Source organism: Corapipo altera, unplaced genomic scaffold, assembly GCF_003945725.1.
Source record: "Corapipo altera isolate COAL_440 unplaced genomic scaffold, ASM394572v1 53, whole genome shotgun sequence".
Classification (NCBI taxonomy): Eukaryota; Metazoa; Chordata; class Aves; order Passeriformes; family Pipridae; genus Corapipo; species Corapipo altera.
Window position 1 is genome coordinate 3,517,862 of NW_020884900.1, and position 19,117 is coordinate 3,536,978.

The following is a 19,117-nucleotide window of genomic DNA, read 5'->3' on the forward strand; positions in this document are numbered from 1 at the left end:
GAGAAATAAATCTGGGTGCCTGTCTTCTCTGGTACAGTACTCTCTTTCTGTGCCGAGCTTCATTTGGTATCCAGTCTTTTGGGCTTTCTTCCTTTTGCTTCCATTCTCATGGCAGTTTCACAAAATCCTTTGGACAAGATTTGAAAACAAAACTGAAAATCGGGAGATTTCCCCCCTCTCCAGCTTCTCATCCTCCTTGATTTCAGTACCATGGTCTTGTAAAGTGAGCATCTCCTGGGACAGGAACATCCATGTTCATTGATTAGCAACTTGCCTACCTATTTCAGGTGTGAGCTTAGTCATGTCTAGCACACCAATAGACTTACCTTGCAAATACTGATTTTCTGTATTCCCAGTTCTCACACTGGAGGAAGAGGATTTTTCAGAACTATTTTCCAGATTTTCCAGAAAAGTTATGTTCACAGCAATATAGGGAAAAATAAAAAAAAGTGTTCATACAGAAAGCTATTTAGACTGGTGAAGGCTAGCTAAGGATTCCCGTGCTATCTGGATTTTATTATTCAGTCTTTTAGAAAACAAGTAAAAAGGCATTCCAGGGAATTCTTGTGAAGTTCAGGACTGAAGCTGATATGCAGATGTTTGATTTATAGAACCTGGTTCTGCTTTACTGCTGGATTTTGAGTTTGCCTGATGGGTAGTGGGATCTACAAAATACTGGTCAATGGTGAGATTTTGAATTTTTGTTATGAATGTGATAGGCAGCTGGACAATAAAGAGTGAGATGAAAAAAATGCCTTGGACCTGAGGAAGTCAGGTAGTATTTAACTACTCTGTTAAACAGAAGAGAACACTAAAAAATATGTAAGACTTAGCTCAATCTACTGTATTCGAGCTCATTTCACCAGAGGAATAGGTAGAAAAGTTAACTTGTGGTACAGACACATTTAAGACATACATCTAAGACATAAAGCTGCTCTTTTTTAGCTGTAATTGAGTTTCTTTGTCATTTATAATAAGAGTGAGCAACTTCCCTGACAACTGAAGGCATTTGCAAATGCTCGTGCATTTTTATTGGAAAAAAACATATTGCAAACATGTAGAAAGTGTATGTCATTTTATGTTCTCTTTGTAATAACTCCCTTCTTCACTCCCAAAAGTCCTTGAAGTACATAATGTCTCAAATCTCTGAGACTAATTGAAGAGGGAGTATAGGCTAGAATTTGGGAAGAACTGAAGATACTGTGTTGCCATAGTGAAAACAACATGGTGGGGTGCTTTCACTGTTTTGGAACTTGGGAAGTGCTGTCTAGAAAATAGTCCTTTCTGTCAGTATTCTGTGTGAGGGCTTGGCTTCTTCCTGTTTCAGTCCTCAACACTATCAGTAGATAGAAGCAAGGTAAAGCTGCAGATAGAAGCACCTGGCCCCTGCTCATCTTGGAGGCACACTCTTGGAGAAGGGAAGGAAAGGGGGAGAGAGAGACTTGAGTCTGTACTGGTTTGATGTCAGTAAACCTGACAATTTCACACATCTGACTTGTATGTCTGAATGTTTCTGGCTGTCCATCTATGCTCATTTTAATCACCTCTTGCTTGGTAAACACGAGACTTTGTGCTCGAGGAGCTTATCATCTATCTAGGCCTTCTGTCTTTGGCTGAATGGCAAAACCAAAATGTCAGTGGCACAAATGGTTTCTGCCAAACAGCTGCCTGGTGTCTGAATTTTCCCCTATCTATCTACTTCCCTCCCTGTGCTGTTTTTCAAGGTTCTGGCCTTATGTTGTTGACCTCTAAGTAAATTTCAGAGCTCTTTTGCTACTGTTCATTATAGCAAAGGCAAGTACAAAAAGATCCAGACTTTAGTTCATTGCTGGCAGCTATACAATGCACAGTATTGTTACCAGTACAATAGCTGTCCTTATGTTAGCAGTTGTAAAGTTGGACATATTGCTGTGATTCACTCAGTTAGTCTGCTCAGAGAGTTAATGGATTACAGTAATTACTTCAGTCATCTCTGTTTTGGTAGTATTCCTTGGTGCCCCATTCTAATGCTGATTAATGGTCTTCTAGAGAACTGTAAATGGTGCATGTGAGTGGAAATACCAGGAAAGAGGACACAACTTCTTCAAGTCTTGGTGCTGAGATTAGATTAGATTATTTTTTTTGCATAAAAGACAAACAACAGTTGTTTTAAGGAAAAGAATGATTAGATTCTCTATTAGGGAGGAAGAAAGAAATTTTTTAAATAACAATTTTGCTTCTCTTCAGTTTTTTACTTTAATCATTCTGTTTTACAGCAACAACCTCCCCATCCTTTTCCCTTTCCCTCCCAAGTTCTACTAGTGATGAGGTATTTCCAGTTTCTGTGAGTTCTGGAGAACAAGCCTGGATAGTCAGTGATAAGTTCTTACAGTGCAGCACTTGTATTTAGATGTGATTGTATTTCACATGGTTTTGACCAAACCAGGGTGTTGTGTTTAGCAAAGACAACTGTGTGGCTTGCACATACCTTTGATGCTTTAGCTTTGCAAGCAGCTCTGTTGAAGCCCAAAGTTATGCTTGGTTAATAAATTTCTTCGAACAACTCTTTGCAGCCATCGCCATCACGTGCTACATGACCAAGAAGTTGACAAGAGAACGTGTGTCCCCATGAATCACCTGTGGGAGCAGCAGGCCCCCTACACCGTGTGCAACAGCTCCCTGTCCGAATATGGGGTCTTAGGTATGTCTCTGACAGATGTGCTTGTGTTTTAATAGCTCTGCTGCAGAGCTTTCAGCAAGGAAAAGAATGTGGGGAAAAAAAGTTGTAAAATGGTTATATATGAAATAGGTATCAAAGCTCTTCCTCCCAGGTTCTGACATCTCTTAAACAAGCATCCCCACATTTTACAGTTTTGGGATTCATTTGAAAGCATTCATCTGTTGTGGCTGATCTTGGCAATGCTGGAAGGTGCACTTGATGCTTTCTCAAAAGGGGAGGAACTGACAAGAAAACCAGGGACAGTTTGTAACTCAGATATAAAAATCCATCCTGGCCTTATCTGAACTGCTATTCTGAATGTGCTATTTCAAGAAAGCAAATTCTTGTTAGTGATAGCATTAATCATAGTGAATTATTTTACCTTCAGCCACACAGAATGGATAACCTCACTCTGACATGATGAGGGTGGCAAGAGGAATGTGGAGCACAAAACAAATACATCTAATAATTTATCAAAGTGTTACTGATTCTATGGATAAATAATGAAATATTGTGTGAAGGAAAAAGATGGAACATTTTAGTAGATAAGGATGGTAATAGATAGCTGCTTGTTTCAAAGTTCTGGAAATATTTGATTACTTAGTAATTTTTACAATGCTACATATTACCTATTGCTAATAATTTAAAAATTAAAGTGGTATAAAACTGTATAGTTGGAGCATGGGCTGAAGAACTGAGATTTTTTTTTTTTTTAGGTATTTTTGTTGGTTCTGTGGTAGAATTCTTGTGAACAGAATCACATTTTTGTATCCCTAACATGTAAATGTAAACTCTCAATAGGAAAGCGAGGATGTGTATAAATGTGAGAAAAATAATTGGCGTAGATAAAAAGCAAGAATTTAATTTCAGAGAATGATTGTTTCCAATTTCCTATTGTTTCTCACAATGTATTCTGGGGTTTCTTAATTTGAGCCTGTTACCATGTTGCTGTGAATTTTATGAGTGAGTCAGAGGTTTCTGCATTTGGGTTTTTTTACATCCAAAAGGAAGTGACACGTCTGGATATTTCTGTTGAAATCTGATTTTGTTTCAAAAATTACACCTCAGTAGGAAGCCTGGTGTTGATATGTTGATATTGAAGGGCAATTCTTATTGCCACAATTCTGTTCTTTAAAAAACTAACCAAGTGGGCTCTCTTTCTTTCTCTTTCTTGATCTCATCCTGCTCACTATTGCCCCTTCCACCTTGCCCAGCAAAAAATAGGTGAAAGTTGATTTAGTAACTTTCATTGAATACAAGCAGTAGGGTAAAATAGGGATTCGTTCACACATTGAAAACAAGAGTACCATTTCTGTGCAGTTCTGCTTCAGCAGATGGGATGACAGGCTCTTCAAAACTAATAATATTGATATTCTTAACTGTCAAGAACTTTAAATCCCTTTTGTCTGAGATACATTAAAGGAGATGAAATTCGTAGAAATAGTTGATAAGTGATGTGGCTTTTTTTGTGTGTTTGTTGGGATGGTTTTTTGAAACTAAAAATGCCATGTTTCTATGTTGAAGTGGTTTTATAATGAAGTTTCCTCTCCCTTGCTAGGTTTTACATACTGACCTTTTCCAACAGGTTTATTCTTGTGTATTGTCTGCATAGAGAGACAGTGTTGGGATAAGCAGCAGTGTGTGAACCTGTCTCTTCTAGTTAAGCCTCTCAGTCAAAGAGGAGCTATTAGAATTGATACCTGTTTGGCTGTAGCATCACTGGGTCTCCTCTTTAGTACATGGAAGAATAAGTGCATGCTTGCAGTTCATGGAGTGGATTCTTCAGGAGAACCAAACCCCCCAACACTTTATTTTCTCTAATGCTGTTTCTGCTATATAATTCAGTTCAAAGGAACAGTTTGGGATTAGTGTATTGAAGTATTTGGTGGGGGTTGGGAAAGTTGTGAGAGAATAAAAAGGTGAAAATGTGTTAGGAAATTATTTTATGACTGTATTAACATGCAGTACCTCAGAAGCATTTGGGGAATTCCTTTACTTTCTGTCAGGGAGAGCTAAATAAACATGGATTAAACAGCCCAACATGATAAAATTACAGATTATTTCCTTGGCAGGTACGTAAGCCAAGAGCTGGTATCTGTTCAGAGCTGTGAGCTTTGCACCAAGTTACTGTTGAGCTGTGTAGGAACACCTGGGGTGTCAATGCTCCATTTAAATGATACTCTGACAAGACTGATTTCACTTAGAAATAAAACAAAGGCAGTCTTATTAACTTGTAGTTCAGACAGCTGTTCATGGTTTGTGTACAGGAAGCTGTGGAGTGTGTGTACCTGGGTCATTACATCAGAGTATTTAACAACCTCTGATAATCTTGTTTGAAATCCTGTGTCTACTATTTTTAGATATATCCAGATTATTACAATTTAGCTGCACATCCACTCAGTTGGCTATAAATTTTCCCTTTTACTGAAACTGAATGTCTGGAAGTATAAATGATGGCCCTGTGAAGTCATTTAAGCAAACGAAGTGTGTCTGAGTATATTTGCTGATTAAGATAGAGGAGAAAACCAAAAGTAACTTAGAGACACTCCATGCTACCTCTTCAGCAGTTTTTAAATACTTGAAAGGATTTCCTGTCTTTCTTTACAGCCCTCAGAATTACTTGTGTACTGTTGATTCTCTATCCAGGAGATGTGATTCTTTCAGTCAGATTCAGCCTCTGAGAGATCTTGGGCTGTAGCATCCTGTACTGGGAACTTCCAGGGAACATCAGGCAAGATAGACTTGGAACTAGTGCGTAGTTCAGGAAATTCTTGAAACATGATACTTTTTCAAGGGGAAAAGTCAAGTTTAAAGCAAAAGGTGAAAGGAAGAGGACAGGTATTAGTGTAAAGTTTTTTTTTGCAATACTCACCTAGGATGAAATATGTAGCATAGCTACTCAGTCAGAACAGTGTGTTTTTAAGGTTAGGGGTAGCAGATACAATTACCTGTCAGAAACCGTGTTAGGAAGTAGGACAGACTGCAGTAATTAATGGTGTCTGCATGGAATTCTAAGATGGTATCAGTCTTTCTATTTAATAGAGTCAGCCACCAGATGGGTATTACCTTCACTTTCTCCTGGGTTGTGTTTGGATTTGTGAAAGGATGCATGTAGTCTGTAGTCCCTGTGCTTAGAATTTCTGCTAACATAGCACAAATCTGTCTGTGTAACTCTCCTCATTCTGACATTAAATCCCTGCTCTGATAAGCCCTTTTAACTATTAGCTAACATTCATACCCTAAGTCACTTTGGAATCATATTGAATTAAGCTATAGCTATAGCCTTACTTACATTAATTGAAAAACTACAGTTCTTATGACAATCATGAAAAGTGCTGTGGGGAAAAACACAGCACAGTGTGCTGTGTAAGCTGCCACTTTGCTTGACAACACTTCTTTCTGTGCCAGAGTGATGAAAGAACAGCGAGGGAGCACAGCAGGAACTGGACTAATAGAAACAAGCATTTTTGCTAGGTCTGTCATCTAGGGACCTTAATGAACTCCAGCAATTAAAACATTAGTTTTGCAGCCTTAGTCAAGTGCTGTGTATCTTTCTTCCCCCTCCCTCCTCAGTTTAGAAGTTTACCAAAGTGCTGTGCTGGGTCCTGGTTCCCCGTGCTCTGGTGTGCTCTGAGCCCTGAGTTGGTTGCTCTCCAACACCCTTCAGGTGTGCATATTCCTTATCTGTCATTCTTTGAAAGCTGTGTCTTGCTGCCTGGTTGCCTTGGCACTGGATTTCCTCACAGCTTAAACCTGTTCCCTGTTTTTCTAGCTGTGTAAGACTTAATCCCTTAAACTCATAAGATTCGCACAGCATTCTGAAGAAATATTCAGTTCTTGTTTCTGCAGATACAGACAATAAAGTTTGCAAGGTCTCTGCTGCAGTTTTTTTAATATTCTTTATTCTAGTCTGAGGTTGAGCCCTCATGAGAGGCCTGGGTAGGAACCTGCTCCCCTGCAGTTCATGTCCCATCCCTAGAGTGGTGGAGACTTTCTAGCTCAGGTCACCTTCCCTGACCTTGACTTTGGTGCCCCAAAGATTCTCTTTCAGGAGAAGCACTTCTCTACTCCTGGGTTGTTCACCTTGTGTCTGTCTAGATGTCTTTCCACCAGCAATTTTTCTTAGTTTAGCAGTTCAGATCTTGCTCTTTAAGTGATTTTCTCCACATGCAGGTAGGAGCAGTAATTCTTGACAGACTCCCTAGTCTCTCAAGAGTTAAAACTATTCTGCTACAATTGCTATAGTTTTAATGTTAGGAACTCTCATTGTCATTTCCCTGGTGGAAAACTGAGTTCTGGTATATAAAGGATGTGTTTACCACAGACACATGTGCCATGAAATTGGCAACATTAATTTCAAAATATTAATCAGAACGCATAGGTTGCATTTGGATATATTTTCCCAGATATTTTTATGGCTGTCAGAAAGCTTGCAAATGGTATCTGTGTTAAGATCACACTTTTGGATGCAGCTTCACCTAGAACATTTTCACCTTGTGGAGACTAACACAAAGTTTGCAACAAGATAAGACGTGAGAAATTATATTCTTTTTTTGCATGTGAATTTTAGCAGTGGTCTTTGGTATATGGAGTAAAATCATGTGTGTGCTGTTGCCAAATTTTAATTGTGCACTGAGCTGCATACTCTTTGAAAAGCACTGTGTGATTACTGATACCTCTGAGTGGTCAAGACCTCAGTTTGTTCTTCTCTAAAAGCTAGATTACCCCACCCTTACAGAGAGCAGCATATGCACAAATAAGTCTTGAACATATTGCATATTTTCTCAACCATGTCACCCAATCAGTAGAAATGGTCTCTTAAAGCTTGTGTAAAATTAGAATGGGATTCAAGCCTATCTAGGGAAATCTATTTTTCAGATACCTTTGGGAACAACATGCATGGAAGGAGTTGTGTAAATTTTTCCACTGTTTTCATTGTTTTAAGAACAATAGAATTACACAAATGAGGAGGCCAGATATCAAAAATATGTTCTGAAGGAAAAGCCATTCAGGCAGCCAGGCCAAAGGCACGTCAGCAAAGGCATCTTTGGTGGTAGTGACCTGTCATGGTGGCTCACAGAGAAAAGGCCCGTCTGACTTAAGTGTCCTTTTGGCCTCTAACTTACTAGTTGCCTTTTGGTGGGATCATTAACATCTGCTGAAGACATGGATGGACTGTTCAGAGATCAGCAGTCCAAAAGCCAAGTGACTCAAAATTTCTTGTCATGGAGATTGTAAGCAAAAAGCTGGGTTGGAGTTACAAAGGAGTAGGCTATGAAGACACACTATAAAAACAACCTGTAAAACTGTTCTCTCTGTGAATAAACAATTTCACTGGAAGCTCTTGTTGCTTTTTTGCTCATGCAGTCAATTTGTCTTGCAGTTAATTTGTCCTGCAGTTGTCCCTCTACTAATGTTCCAGGAAAGCTTGTATACTGACATTGGCTGAAGAGCCTCTTCCTGGAGCAGAAGAGTGAACTCCTGTAGCAGTCCCAATTTAGCTGTACTCATCAAGTTAACCTAAAGCAATTTCAGTTTCATGCATAGATGACCTATGTCAAAACTGCATGACAAGTGTTGGAAGGGTGTTCTTGATGTTAGTGTTACAGAGGGACTTAATACATGACTAGTCTTGGTTTTGTTGAGGATTTTCCATATGGAACTGGACAATTTACTTTAAACTCTCTGTAACCACATGTTTATTAGTTCTCAATTTCCTTCACTCCCTCTTCCCTCAGTTTGGCAGTAAAACTTTCAGGGATGAAACTATTTGTATATGTTTGTGGCATCCAGCACGCAAAGACCTCAATCTTAGCTTAGCTCTCAGAGTGTCCCTCTGATAATGAAAACAAAAGTGAAAGCTGAACAACACTGAAACAGGATAAAGAAGGTTTGAACAGGTTTGATTTGATCCTGTGATCTTACTCCCTAGCTGAATCAATTACTTTGCACTTACATTAAAGTATGCTGTATGTGCACATATGCTGTATGTGCCACATGTTGTTCCATCTCTTAATATATTAATTTTTTTAGTGCCTGGAATGACAGGCCATCTGAAAGGTATTTTAGGTATTTTTCTAATATTGCTTATATAATCTTTTTGGTATTACAGTTCCCTTTAAAGTAATTCTCTTATCCACTGAACTCCACAAAGGGAGGCTCTCCTAGAGGGACTGCAGCCTCCAGTCACCCGGGTATAAATCCCAAATGATGAGTATCTGAGAGATGTCAGCCATCACTTTATGGTGACCCTGTTGCAGTAGCCTCATATGTGTGGAGAATGTCAAGATGCTAAGCTTGTCTCTTCCAGCTAGCCTGAGCTTTTTGAAGTTCATGATTGGCAGAGCTGTATAGTGGGTTTGATCAAGTCAGAAATTATGGTTCCAGTGACTTTGGGATTTTTCATGGCTTTGCAACAGTTTACTGTAGTTTACGAAATACTGGTGGTCACAAAGTGGTTTGGGTTTTACTCATATACCGTATTTAGGAGGCATATTAGGAACCTGACTTATGATTGTATTTTGGCCACCTTTGGATCTAGGAAATATTATCCACAGCATGAGGTTTACAAATTGCTATTTTCATCCTGTATTCCTCAAAATGTCTGTAAGTGAAATAGAGAAGGAACCCAAATTAATGCATAGTTTCTAGATAGATGTACTGTTCTCTCAGCTATGAAGGGATTTCTCTCTGCATCCCAAATGCCAGTCTTAGGTGCATTTTTGTCTTAATTAAAAGTACACTAGTCTTGTGAGTGTTTGGAGGTGGGGGCAGGCTGGGAGTCAGGGAAAAATTAAACAGTACAGGTATTTTATTACCAGAGACTGTGTTCATTTTTGCCTAACCTGGTCTTGCTGTCAAGCCTGTAGAACAGCATTTGAATGGCTAGTGTATCACAGTAAGGCAAACAGCAAAAATGGGAATTACAGTGATATGTACATAGCAAAAACATGAGGCTGAGTTCAGTGTAGATCAATGGTAGCAGGATGGGACTCTGCAACTTCAGTTACATGTGCAGGTCTTAAAGAAGCTGAAAGAGATACTAAATCTATATTAGTCTGTTAGCTCACTCTGAGATTTTTTACAGTCTTGCAATCAGTCAGAAAAGAGTTACCACACACTATTGTATCTTTTTAAATAAAATTTTACAACAGCAAAGCTAGTTGCTCTGCTGGTGTAACCTTCAATGAGAGTCTTCCTATGTTGCATTTCTGTATCTGAAAGCAGATCATTATATTGTGTGCAGAGCTTCAACAATTTATCTGTCAATCAAATATTTATTTTCTATGTGTATTGAATCAGTTTTGCCTCAGTCAGAGCCTCTATATGCAGAACAGTGCTATATAGCACTGCTTTCTACTGAGAGCTTTAACCTTTTCAGTTTTAACCATTCCAAACTATAGGTGTAGAATCTGAGTACAGGTATTCACTCAGCACTCCAGGCACTGCTATATCAAAGCGTCAAAGATAAATATGAACAGAGATCCAATATTTATTTTTATATTATTGGATATGTTTAGATGTTCACTATGGAACCTTACCTGTAAACATGGTTATAAAACTGAGACAGGTACTCTGCACATGGCTAGGTTTTCATGTTCTGACTTGACACCAAATTCTGCATTTTTTTTGAAAGTTACACAGCAGACAGAGGCCAATGTAGCACATGCAAACACCCTTGTAGTTTTCTATGTTTTGCCTTTACAGAGCTGCTAGGAATCAATTACCTAGTTTATGCTGCAGTACCAGTTTAGGTTTCTTTTCTCTTTGCCAATTATCTCTTCAGGTCCTGTTATAGAACCAGGGCTTTATTGTACTGCAGCAGGTCTCTCAAGGAGAGCAATAATTTGTTTCTGCCTTTAAGAGGTGGAGCCTTCAGTTATTTTGGGGCCTTGACAAGTTTTTGGAGCAGACAAGAAGCTGTGTAGCTTGCTCTGTGCCGGACACCTGAGCTCCTGCTGCAGTATGTTTGTCCTGCTGTGTTAACCTGGTGTGGCTGAGTTCTGGGAATGTGTGGCACTTCTGCTCTGTATGGAGTTGATGAATTTACAGTTAAAACAGCACAAGTTAAGGGAAATTTCTGCATTTACCTGAACCAAAACCACCAGACAGTAGAGAGGGAGAAGGTCACATCTTTCTGTTTTCATAGCTGGGGTAGTGATGTTGTCTCCGTGAAGAGCACTTCTGGTCTCCTCTGCCACTGAGGCAGAGACCCAAAGAGTCCTTAACTCTGCCAAAGAAAGGATTGTTTATCCAAGTCCCAGATGTATCTCTCATGCAGCTATTATGTGCAAGCTTTTTGGAACATCTGAAGACTATGATCCTGTCTGTAGACTGAAAATTGATGTCACCAGTCACTTTGTTCAGCACTTGCAGATGAGGCGGGGGGGAAAACCCCCAATGCTGTGCAGGGCTGTGCAAGTATTAAAATTAATAAGTAACTTTTTGAACTGGTAATGGGCTGTAAGTGGGTATTTACAGGAAAAGATAGTAGTGAGCTCTCAGGAAAACATTACACAAAAGTTGGAGCTGAGGGAGGGTTTTAGTTGTTCGTTTAAAACCTTGTATGATATTGAAATGTTTGAGGAATCATTTGAAGGATTGGAGTTGGGATTGGAAATTTCCTGATTTTTCTGATGGAAATGGTAGTATTGAAAACAGCATGATTTATAACAGGGCTACAAAAATCCAGTTCATGCTCTTATTTTGGATTTATTTTTTATTTTTAATGAGAAATGAACTGAATTCTCAGCAAATCTCTTTATTTTCTAATTCTCTTGCTTGTTTGGTTCTCAGGTTTTGAACTTGGCTTTGCTATGGCGAGTCCCAACGCCCTGGTGTGCTGGGAGGCCCAGTTTGGTGACTTCCACAACACGGCACAGTGTATAATAGACCAGTTCATCAGCTGTGGCCAGGCCAAGTGGGTCCGTCACAACGGGATCGTCCTGCTCCTGCCGCACGGAATGGAAGGAATGGTGAGGGCTGCTGGCTGGTAAATGCAGGAGGGAAATGCTGGCTACAGTGCCTTCCTCTTCAGCTATAAAAGCCAAAAGTGTCCTGGGGATCCAATGGTGTGAGAGACCCAGGGGAGGAAGGCACTGTTTAGCAAGTTGGACTGCCTCAGTGTTACAGAAAAAAAATGCAATTAGATTGATAGGCAAGAACAAAAAAACCTTGAGAAACATTTCTGAGCTCTTAGCTTTGTATCCTCCTTATTGGCATGTACCACTTTTCCCATAATTTTTTTCTTTTTTCTCTCTCTTTCTGGGTATCTCTCCCTAAGACACTACCTTCTTTCCCTAGAAAGCTGGATTCTTAGTGTACAATGTGAGTGTCTAGGAGTGCTTGCTTGGTTTTATTTTGCATAAAGTATGTCTGTGTAAACTCTGCACTAAATCCTCTTGCAGTGAAGTGATATGAAGCAACTTTAAAACTTAAAAAATAATTGACCTTGATTAACTTTGATGTAATAAGAAATCTCCCTCTTTATGGAAAGGAAAATGTTTCCACTAGCTGTTGACTCTCTTTTCTTTGGTGGCTAGTAGGAGGAACTAGACGGTGTCTTAGAGGGAAAGGGCAGGGGCATGCTCTGTATATAATGTTATATGAAGTTCATATCAGCAGTAGAGTTGTTTTTCAAATCTTTTAAATTATTTTTAAAGGTTACATGAACATCTTGTCAGGCAAGGTTAATTTTTTCCTTTTCAGATACATTAACCTTCATGAATTGATGCATGCATGTTTCTAGTTTCCTACTAAGAGAAGTATAGTATGTGCCACAGTGGCAATCTCCATCTGTATAAATGCTCTAGACCCTTCCACCACAAACTGCGTCGTTTCCATTCTCACAAACAATTTAGTTTATTTCCATTGAATTACAATCCTGTCCTGATATACTGGGGTGCATTCATGTCTATGAATGGCTTTCCATATCCATTGTGCGTAAAGAATAAAGGGTCTGATGCTGTTCACAAGAGTTTTGATAAATTAATTTTTTTAACTGAATCCTGAGGGACAGCCTGAATGAGCCCTCAGCAGGAGGTGTGGACCTCTACAGGGAAGCATTCAGCTGAAGGGTCTGTTCTCTGCTACTTACAATACATTAAATCTCTTTTTTTTGGCAGTGAAGATTTGCACAGGTCTTCTGAAACATGTTATTTTGCTACTAATGTCAGATGGTTTTGGAACATTTAAGGATCCCACCAGGCTATTGAAATCTGTCACCTTCCCAGAGGATCTTTCCATTACAGGAGTGTTAGTCTCTCTATAGCTACAGCATTGGGGACAAAATGATTTGGGGAAGGATTCGTAATGGGATATGGATCCCTTCACCTCTAGGTCATGCATTCACAGGCAGGTTGGCTGTGATTGAAAGACTCTGCAGCCTAATGGCTCCTTGGGGACTCATCTGAAAGTAGCTAATGGATTCAGTGTAGGTCTCACTGGATAGGTGGTCACAGTAGAAATAAACCCTACCCCATCCCATGCAGCAGTTGCTGGCAGTCTGATTGGTGGTGTCAGCAGGGAAATCCAAGATAAATGTGGATGTTGAGGCTCTGGATTGAGGTTGTTGCTGGGGCAGTCTGTGTGTGTATGTTAGGGAAGCCTCGCTGTCTCTCCTGTAACATCTTTGCTGTAACATCTCTGTTTCCAGTGTACTGAATGCAGTGTGCTAGTGGAGCGCTGTGTTTGTCCTAAGTACAGCCTACACATGGCTGTACTTAGTGCAGGATTTGATTTACAGCAAACAGATGTATAGAGCAGAGGTATTGCAATATACTGGACTGTTACGGTGCACCTCAGTTCTGTGCAACTTTGCTCCCAAGTCCTTACCCATCTGTGACCAGATTATTTGGCACCTCAAAAGTGGAGGCACACTTCAAAAGAGTAGTGATACAAGGCACAGTTCTTGGCTGTTTGTGTTACTCATTTGTTGCCAGCAGAATGTTTTTTCCTTTGAATTCCCTTAGTCCATGGAGTAGAGTGAATCACAGAGTCACAGAATGGTTGGGATTGAAAGGGATCATAAAGACCATCTAGTTTCAACCCCCTCATCATGGCAACGGAATGTTCCACTAGACCAGGTTGCTCAAAGCCCCATCAAGGCCAAGCCTGGCCTTGACCACTTCCAGGGATGGGGCATCCACAGCCTCTCTGTGCCAGTGCCTCACCACCCTCACAGCAAAGAATTTCTTCCTCATATCAAATCTGAACCTGCCCTCTTTCAGCTTAAAGCCATTTCACCTCATCCTGTCACACATCCTTGTAAATAGTCCCTCTCTGACTTTCTTGCAGGCCCCCTTTAGGTACTGGAAGGTGCTGTAAGGTCTCCATGGGGCTATGTTTTCCTCAGGCTGAACCATCCCAACTCTCTCAGCCTGTCTTCATAGGAGAGGTGTTCCAGCTCTCTAATCCTCTTTGTGGCCCTCCTGTGGACTCTGGAATCCTGCCCTTGGAAATAGAGAGAATAATGTGTTGAATCAAGGTGTCAGAATAATGACTGATTTTGGAGATCATATGTTAAGGTTTCAACAGAGGAAGTTATGATGAGAGATGGTCATATAAAGAAAAAATCTCTTTATGAACATCTGGAACTGAGGAGCCATAGAGAGGGTTGAGAGGTGTAATAGTTTGTCTTTGGGTTAAAATACTTCACAGCTGTCTCTTACTTCCTAAGAGTAACTGTCACTTAAACAAACAAAGGCTGTCAGTATTAGCAATATATAAAAACCACTGCTTTTTTTTTTTCTTCCCATACTCCTTACAACTTTGTCTCATCCTTTATAAACAAGGACGTATAGAAAGGAAGATAACAGATTCTGTGACACTCCTTATTCTTGATATTGTCTGTGGCCAACATGCATGTTTTGCTAATGTAAAATGGATATAACAATGTTGGTGCACTTCAAGAAATTACCTTGGGTACTGCTGGTGAGACAGCAGATGTGCGTGTTCAGTAATGACAGAACATAAAATACCTCTTGAGGAAGCAGATATTAATCATAGGTTAGTTTGGCAGATAATGTGTATATGTATTTTGATCCATTTTAGCTGAAGCATTCATCCAGGTAATTGGTCCTGTACTGAACAGTGAACAATGATAGGAGGGAGATCCTGTGTCTGCTTTTGTTGCTAATATAGCAAAGGTAGTCAGCAGTTAACTTTGTGTTTGCTCCTGTTCATCATGCAAGAAGTGTGAGTCACTGCAGTACATTGAACCACCCGGAGGTTCTGTTCCTGACATTCCTCCTGCTCCTTTCTGACTTAATAAGGTTGTTCTCGTGCCCACATGGACTTACTGCCTTTTCACTGGTCTTCATTGTGCAGCTACATTGAGGCTAGAAATTACTTGAACCTAGTAAAAGCATTGGAAATACATGTTAAACCTAATCTCCCATGAAAGGAATTAATAGAAGACAAGGAATTCCCATCCTGTGGTGTGTCCTTGCTTCTCACTGCTGCTGGGGGCAGGTGTGCAAGATGGAGCAGAGCTGCCAGGGTGACAGCAGGTATTTATGCAGTGAATGATCTAGACTGATGTCTAACTGCTCATTTGGCTCTTTAATGTTGTTTTAAATGATACCTTTACCAGGGTCCAGAGCATTCATCAGCCAGGCCTGAGAGGTTTCTGCAGATGAGCAATGATGATTCTGATGCCTACCCAGTAAGTAGCTTTGTCAAAGGCCATGTCCTTTTTTTTTTGCTCTTCACGTCTCAGAGATATTTCTTGTAAGAAGCATCCTTTTAGCTAGGTGTAGCAGGTTAAGATTTAGCTTGGTGTAACATTAACTTGATCCCAGTAGAAGTAATGGAAGTGTGCAGTATTGCTGCTTCACTGCAAAGCTGAGGTCACATAAAATTAATCTCTGGCAGCATGATCTTTTTATGGCTGTTCCTCAGGGCCAGTGATTCTGCTTGTTTATATTGCTGTGTGTACTGCAAATAGGTGTCTCTAGCCAATTTCTAAAGAAGGCCAAGTGAGACTACTCCTTGCTTTTTGCAGAGGAGCTAAATTGTACTACTGGGAGCATGAAAATAAGCAACTTCTAATTGTGATTTGGCCAAGACTTTCATAGGTTGGTCATTCATTTCTACAGAGAAAGTACATAGCTCTTCAGGATGCTGGGCATCCACTTCCCTACTGCAGGTTTCCTAATAAACACTGCCATGCATTTATTGAAAAGCCTTAAAAAAAAAAAAAAAAAGACAAAATAAAATGGATATTTCAGTTTTGGTCTTGCCTTTGTTACCCTTTGGGCAACGATAGTTCCAAAACCATGTTCCTCCTCAGCTAAAAGGGATTTTTGTCACCTTACTCTCAGTAGATAAAGACCTGTTTGATTGAGTATACTTAAGCACTACAGGAGGTGCTTACTTAAGCAAGCTATGTTTTATCACAGAAGGTAGGAGCTCAAGCCACAGACCAGGAAATTGGGTTAATTCTGTACCAATCTGTAGAGAGATTATTGTGTTTATACATATGCTTACCTAATATATACATATGTAGCTATGAATAAAACCCCCCCTGTATTAATAAGATATATAAACATAAAGCATATTAATATAATAAAACAAGAGGATGGAACACCTACCAAAAAATGGCAGAGTGAGAGTTAACTGTACACTCACAAATTCAATTATAGTTTAAAATTCTTTCAAAGAGGTTCTATTTCATGTCTTTCATCTGCTGAAGTCCTGGTCCTCCTCAGTCTTCATTCCGGGACTTCCCAGTTTATTTAAATTAATGGAAGCTTTTTGTGTTTATCTGCATACATTTTTAGGAAGCAGTAGAAACAGAAGCAAATGATTTGTAGGGATGCTTTCCTAGCTAATAAAACATTCTCAGCAGAGAGCTGCTAATTAACTTTTTTTTGAGGAAGGGAGTTGCTGAGAGGCAGAAATAGAAGGATGGCTTTCAAGCCTTTTTTCAGATCTTTTGCACATTTTTCTAATGCCTTGAATGTCTCTCTCAGGAGTTCAGTGAGCAGTTTGAAGTTTCCCAGCTGTATGAATGCAACTGGATTGTGGTGAATTGTTCAACTCCAGCCAACTACTTTCATGTCCTCCGAAGACAGATCTTGCTGCCATTCAGAAAGCCGGTAAAGTTACTGTAATGGACTTGATTTTTTTAGAGATATTAACCCTCACATAAAGAGGAGTCTTCTTTGCATGTGACATGCTACTCAAAAGGATAAGAATCATTGGAGAAAAATCTTAACTGAACACAGATTGAAGTTACCGTTTTGATGGGAAGAAACTCAGCTCTGACTTTCTATGATTCTAAAACTTGATTTTCAGCTTTGCTTCCATCTGGCTAGGAAGATCTTCAGATGAGCTTGTCAAGATACCACTAATGTAGCTAACAGGTTGCATAAATATCATGTGCTTGTCTAATTGCTGGAACTTCAAAAACCTAAGATACAACTGTCAAACGTTTTACTGCTTCATAGCCTGTAGTTTGATTTGTTGTCAGAAAAAAGCATAAGCAATGAGTTTTGACAACCTTTAAAAGAAACAGACTACCCAAATCTTTTGAGTAATTTTGAAACTTCCCTGGCTTTCAAAACAAGAAAAATACTGTGTTTGCTATTCACATTAATTTATTCCATAGCATATACAGTTTGTGGGTTTTGTATGAACAGTGTTACAAATGTTGCATGTAATAATGTAGATAAAGCAGCTCCTGAGTGCTGGCAAAATTTCTGTCTTACAGCTGATTGTTTTGACACCCAAGTCACTGCTGAGGCATCCAGAAGCTAAATCCAGTTTTGATGAAATGGTGACTGGTAGGTTACCTTAAAGTATTGTGGACAAATAATTAGCTATACCAAGTTGCATGTCAGACTGTGGAGATGAGAATCTGCTCTGGAGAGTTTGCCTTTTCTTTTGCCATAATTTCTGTGAAGCTGTCATGGTGAGATCTAGCATGGACTTTTACTGAAAAATCTTCTTTCAAGTGCAGAATCTCAATTTGAACAGGTTTATTTTGTAACCAGCCATTAATCTTAAAGCAGTGAAAAACTGCATTCCCATCTCTGCAGGAATGTTCCCCTCAATAGGCTGTTATGTCTCTCCGCTCTTTTTCTCTTCATGTAAAAATTTAATTGTTCTCTTTGCTGCCCGTGCCCCAGACCCCAAGATGTGAATGACATAGGTTCTAATTACACTGTGCCCATTTGTAAGAGTAAAGTGCCCAGTTTTTCTTACAATACTCCGTTTTGGGGCTGCTGTGTCCTGCCAGTGATCCAAAGTGAGATCAGGAGTTCAGAGCTGCAGGCTGTTGTTGGCAGGCCATCAGCACCATGAGATACGTAGTGACTGCAGAGGGAATACCAAAAACTGCAGTGATTTTATTTCCCTGCCTTGCACTGGTTTTAGGCCATGTTGGAGTGGCACGAGGAAATGCAGTGACCTGTAAGGAGTGGGAGATTAAAGTGATCGCTCAGAGTGAGAAAGTGTGCGTAAGGTGTGCTGGTCTGTCTCCAGTTCCAGTGAGTGTCTTAACTGCTGTCAGAAGAGAACAACTGCTCAGTTTTTTAAGAGCAAGTTACAGTGTGTAAACATGCTTAAATATTGCATTATCTCCTTTTTGTACATGAGTAAAGTTTGATTCTCAAGCAAAGACATTTGCTGTTTTTATTGCTGTTTAAAAGCTTTGTAAAACGGGTCAGATTAGAAATTCTGTAGCATTTGTGATTTGTCAATATGTCTTGGGAGTCCCTCTACTTCAGGCTAACCCTCAGTAGTGGCCAGATTCGTAATTAACATTGAATTCTGACATGCTTGTTCTTGCTGAAGAGGACAGCAAGGTAGCAAAGTATTGCTGATTCTCAGCTATCTCTTTTTGCTCTGCTTTTAATGGAAAACTGAGGAGGAGAGCAAGAATGACTCCAGCTGACCCAGTGAAGCACAGATTCAGACTTTTTTAATGATGAATTCTGCTGTTCAGTGGAACAGGATAATTCTGACATAAATCAGTTCCTCTGTCATATGTTTGTGCTGTTGCTTTTCTTCCCCCAAGATAAATGGTTCAAACAGGAGCTTATTCTGCTGGTGAGTGGGTGTGCTGATTCAGACTAGGAGGTCGTGCCACTGTCTGCTGCCCTGCAGTTGGTTAATGTGGAAATAGTTCTAATAATTCATATAAGAGAGCAAAGAAAAGGATCTTTTAGACCATCAAGTCCCTCTTCCAGTTTCATGTATCCCAAGCAAATTGTACTCCTGGGAGTTGATATTGCAGGGGAAAAGATCTCTAGCAGTGAGGATATGCATCTGAAGTTGTACTTAAACATTATCACTTATACATATGGCTCAGTTCTATGCTAATTCCTGCTTTGGATAATATCATTTTAGCTCTCAAACAGAGGTCTAAATCACCTAAATATATGGCAGTAATGTACGTACTTGTAAATATTTCTG

General features: G+C 39.7%; 1 protein-coding gene across 5 annotated transcripts in view; it reads left to right on the forward strand.

Moving 5' to 3' along the window:
* Positions 1–19,117, forward strand: part of OGDHL (oxoglutarate dehydrogenase like) — a 54,751-nt gene that overhangs the window by 30,770 nt on the left and 4,864 nt on the right. For all 5 annotated transcript variants that reach the window (XM_027649454.1, XM_027649452.1, XM_027649455.1 and 2 more), the window contains 5 exons: positions 2,553–2,680; positions 11,495–11,673; positions 15,291–15,362; positions 16,672–16,797; positions 17,412–17,484. In XM_027649454.1, the coding sequence (XP_027505255.1) occupies positions 2,553–2,680; positions 11,495–11,673; positions 15,291–15,362; positions 16,672–16,797; positions 17,412–17,484 (578 nt within the window). The remainder of the gene's footprint in view (positions 1–2,552; positions 2,681–11,494; positions 11,674–15,290; positions 15,363–16,671; positions 16,798–17,411; positions 17,485–19,117) is intronic.